Source organism: Volvox carteri (genome assembly GCF_000143455.1).
Source record: "Volvox carteri f. nagariensis unplaced genomic scaffold VOLCAscaffold_244, whole genome shotgun sequence".
NCBI classification, from domain to species: domain Eukaryota; kingdom Viridiplantae; phylum Chlorophyta; class Chlorophyceae; order Chlamydomonadales; family Volvocaceae; genus Volvox; species Volvox carteri.
The window spans coordinates 14,176-15,353 of NW_003307780.1; the positions used below are offsets into that span (position 1 = coordinate 14,176).

The window sequence follows — 1,178 nt, forward strand, 5'->3', positions numbered from 1 at the left end:
AGCAAATTGCAGTTCTTGCGGTGCATTTCCCTCCCCTGCCGCCGCTGCGGCTTTTCACCTCTGGCGTTGCTGCCACCGCGGCCTTTTTCCTTTCCTCTCATCGTTACAGCAAATTGCAGTTCTTGCGGTGCATTTCCCTCCCCTGCCGCCGCTGCGGCTTTTCACCTCTGGCGTTGCTGCCACCGCGGCCTTTTTCCTTTCCTCTCATCGCTACAGCAAATTGCTGTTCTTGCGGTGTACTTCTCCTCCCCCGCCGCCGCTGCGGCTCTTCACCTTTGGTGTTGCTGCCACCGCGGCCTTTTTCCTTTCCTCTCATCGTTACAGCAAATTGCAGTTCTTGCGGTGCATTTCCCTCCCCTGCCGCCGCTGCGGCTTTTCACCTCTGGCGTTGCTGCCACCGCGGCCTTTTTCCTTTCCTCTCATCGTTACAGCAAATTGCTGTTCTTGCGGTGCATTTCCCTCCCCTGCCGCCGCTGCGGCTTTTCACCTCTGGCGTTGCTGCCACCGCGGCCTTTTTCCTTTCCTCTCATCGTTACAGCAAATTGCTGTTCTTGCGGTGCATTTCCCTCCCCTGCCGCCGCTGCGGCTTTTCACCTCTGGCGTTGCTGCCACCGCGGCCTTTTTCCTTTCCTCTCATCGCTACAGCAAATTGCTGTTCTTGCGGTGTACTTCTCCTCCCCTGCCGCCGCTGCGGCTTTTCACCTCTGGCGTTGCTGCCACCGCGGCCTTTTTCCTTTCCTCTCATCGTTACAGCAAATTGCAGTTCTTGCGGTGCATTTCCCTCCCCTGCCGCCGCTGCGGCTTTTCACCTCTGGCGTTGCTGCCACCGCGGCCTTTTTCCTTTCCTCTCATCGTTACAGCAAATTGCTGTTCTTGCGGTGTACTTCTCCTCCCCCGCCGCCGCTGCGGCTCTTCACCTTTGGTGTTGCTGCCACCGCGGCCTTTTTCCTTTCCTCTCATCGTTACAGCAAATTGCTGTTCTTGCGGTGCATTTCCCTCCCCCGCCGCCGCTGCGGCTTTTCACCTTTGGTGTTGCTGCCACCGCGGCCTTTTTCCTTTCTCTCATCGTTACAGCAAATTGCTGTTCTGGCGGTGTATTTCTCCTCCCCCGCCGCCGCTGCGGCTTTTCACCTTTGGTGTTGCTGCCACCGCGGCCTTTTTCCTTTCTCTCATCGTTA

General features: G+C 57.6%; 1 protein-coding gene across 1 annotated transcript; it reads right to left on the reverse strand.

Annotated features, from left to right (window-relative positions):
- Window positions 1-532: 532 nt before the first annotated feature.
- On the reverse strand, window positions 533-745 carry VOLCADRAFT_71192 (uncharacterized protein; the record flags this gene model as incomplete). Its single annotated transcript, XM_002959435.1, has 1 exon — window positions 533-745. One exon carries the CDS (start codon window positions 743-745, stop codon window positions 533-535), a length of 213 nt encoding a protein of 70 aa, XP_002959481.1.
- Between the last annotated feature and the right edge of the window lie 433 nt (window positions 746-1,178).